Source organism: Propithecus coquereli, unplaced genomic scaffold, assembly GCF_000956105.1.
Source record: "Propithecus coquereli isolate 6110/MARCELLA unplaced genomic scaffold, Pcoq_1.0 Scaffold53, whole genome shotgun sequence".
Taxonomy (NCBI): domain Eukaryota; kingdom Metazoa; phylum Chordata; class Mammalia; order Primates; family Indriidae; genus Propithecus; species Propithecus coquereli.
The window spans coordinates 7,741,149-7,743,972 of record NW_012151174.1 but is presented as its reverse complement, the minus strand read 5'-3'; the positions used below and the strand labels follow the sequence as shown (position 1 = coordinate 7,743,972).

The 2,824-nt window shown below is 45.3% G+C and overlaps 1 protein-coding gene across 1 annotated transcript; it reads right to left on the bottom strand.

The window, feature by feature from the left end:
- Positions 1-264: 264 nt before the first annotated feature.
- LOC105820534 (tripartite motif-containing protein 60-like) lies at positions 265-1,704 on the bottom strand. Its single transcript, XM_012657025.1, has one exon. The coding sequence runs from the start codon at positions 1,698-1,700 to the stop codon at positions 285-287; it is 1,416 nt and encodes a 471-aa protein (XP_012512479.1). The 5' UTR covers positions 1,701-1,704; the 3' UTR covers positions 265-284.
- Positions 1,705-2,824: the final 1,120 nt, after the last annotated feature.

Here is a 2,824-nt window from a genome sequence, read left to right as displayed (position 1 = left end):
TAACAATTTGTGCAGCGTTAGGGGACTGACCTAACTAAAACAATTTACTGGCAATTTTAAAATTTCATTGGACATGTTAAGTAATGTAATTCTCAACAAATACTGTATCTTAAAATGCAAAGCACTTGACAACTGACGTTCGTATCTATGAAAGTGGTATTATGAGCATGTTTTACAGTTGCTAACAACGAAGGAGAAAAATCCATTCTGGTTTTCAGTGGTAAAACTTAAATTACTGGCCAAGTTGCCCACAAAAACTGAAACAGGTTCATTTACCAGGTTCTTTATCTTTCAGAATCTGATACCGAACAGATTTTAAGAGGTTCTGAATCTGTTCCGGTATAGAAATAAGGCCAAACAGCTTCTGTGAAACAATCATTAAAAGTATAGAGAACAGACCTGTCATTCATATTATAAAAGGAGACCTCACCCAACTCACAGTCCAGAAAAATGCCAATCTTACTGGGTCTTACTGCTGGCAGCAGGTGGGCTCTCCGAGGGCCCGATGCCACATAGCCACCACACATGTATCGCCCCACTGCCCAGAACCCACCCAGAACCGACGGCTGATCCTGCCAGCTCCTGGCAACTCCGTCTCGACACACGCCCAGTATCCACTTAGGCTTCTTGCCCACTTCCACCTCCCAGTAGTGTCTGCCAGAACTAAACCTCTGAGAACCCAGGACAGCAGGGCAAAGGTGGAATCTCCTCGCGTTACAGGCACCTTTTTGTTTTGTTCTTCCGTATCGCACGGCTTTTCTATCCTCAGAGACAGCAAGTTGAGGATGTGCTGTGTCAACATCTAGAATCACATCTACTTGAAATGGCTTGATAATTCTGTCCAAGCCAGAATACTGGGGAGGAAGTCTGAATCCATATTTTGATAGCTTGAATGAAAAGGTTTCAGGGTATTTTAGGTTTTGGTACCTGTGGTAGATACTCTTAACGCATGCCAGTAACTCCATGTCTGACTGCACACAGGTGCCCTCTATCTCCCTCAGAAGATGTCTTAATGTGGAAACATCATCTGAAAATGTTACAAGGTTTTTATTTAGTTTTGTTAAAATGTCCATCTCTTCATCTCGTATCTGCCTAAGAATAGCCTCTTGCTCATTCTGTAAAAACAGTCTAATGTCCTCAAACTCAGAATTGATTTCTTCTCTCCTATATTCTACCTGCTTTTTAAGCTCCACTGACTTGCTGCCTTGCAGAGCTATCACTTTTCCAACTCGTTCTATATTATTCTTCAAGGGCTCAGTGCTACACCGCAGAGTTTCTCGGTGGTAAGAGGCAGCTTTGTCAATGGTGCTAATGTAGTGCTTCCGGTGTTCAGTGGAGAAACTGCACTGTGTACATAAGATCTCTAGGTCCTTCAGACAGAAAAGGGTCAGAAACTGATTGTGCTTTTCACACACAGCATTCTCTTTCTGCCTCTTCCTCTTGCTCCTTCTGACCTGAAGCAGCTTAGCAATGTCAGTCAAATTACGGAGCTGAGGGTTCCTCCTGAAGTTCCCGTATGGAAAGCAAAAACGGCAGACAGGACAGGGAAAGGCATCATCTAGATCCTTCCAGGATGCACTGAGGCAGGAGAAACAGAAGTTGTGCCCACAGCTGATGGTCACTGGGTCTTTCAAGTACTCCAGGCAGATGGGACATCTGGACTCCTCTTGGAGGTCCTCCAGGGCTCTCACATACTCCATCGAGCTGTGAACAAAAGCGGCAGGTGAGGTAAGCTTCCTTTGGCAAGGCCTACCTCCCCAGAGCTCAGACCCAGTGGGACGTGGACATCCATCCCGGACCTCGCAGATCGGCCAGGTTTGGGTGGCACTGTCCTGGCACCTTCTTTAGTCCCCTGCCCCTTAGCTTGGAGGACAATAATGATTCAAAGCCTGTAGCTCTATCAGATTAGCCCATCTGAATCTAGATTTAATGACTTTCTTCAAGAAACTAGCCACAGGCCAGGTGCAGTGGCTCACGCCTATAATCCTAGCACTCTGGGAGGCCGAGGTGGGAAGATCACTTGAGGTCAGTTTGAGACCAGCCTGAACAAGAGTGAGACGCGTCTCTACGAAAAGTAGAAAATATTAGCCAGGCGTGGTGGCGTGCACTTACAGTCCCAGGTACTCGCAAGCTGAGGCAGGAGGATCACTTGAGCCCAGGAGTTTGAGATTGCTGTGAGCTAGGCTGACGCCACAACACTCTACTCAGGGCAATGGAGTGAGATTCTGTCCCAGAAAAAAAGAGAAACCAGTCACAGGTCTAATGGAACAATCATTCCTGTGGGTGAGAAACGATTTTTAATTTCAAAATCTATTGGATTTCGGCCAGGCATGGTGGCTCACACCTGTAATCCTAGCACTCTGGGAGGCCGAGGCAGGAGGATCGCTCAAAGTCAGGAGTTCAAGACCAGCCTGAGCAAAAGTGAGACCCTATCTCTACTAAAAATAGAAAGTAATTAGCTGGACAACTAGAAATATACAGAAAAAATTAGCCGGGCACGGTGGTGCATGCCTGTAGTCCCAGCTACTTGGGAGGCTGACGCAGAAGGATTGCTGGAGCCCAGAAGTTTGTGGTTGCTGTGAGCTAGGCTGACGCCACGGCACTCTAGCCCAGGCAACAGAGTGAGACTCTGTCTCAAAAAAAAAAAAAAAAAAAATCTGTTGGATTTGAAATCATACTATAATAATTGGTTTGGGCAAGATCGTCCATAACTATAAAAACTATTGCATAAAATTTTATGGGGCAATGATAAGCTATTCACATAGTCTCAAAACATCACCCTGGGATGATATTTTAATCATAAAGAGAAAAAAAACAAGTACCT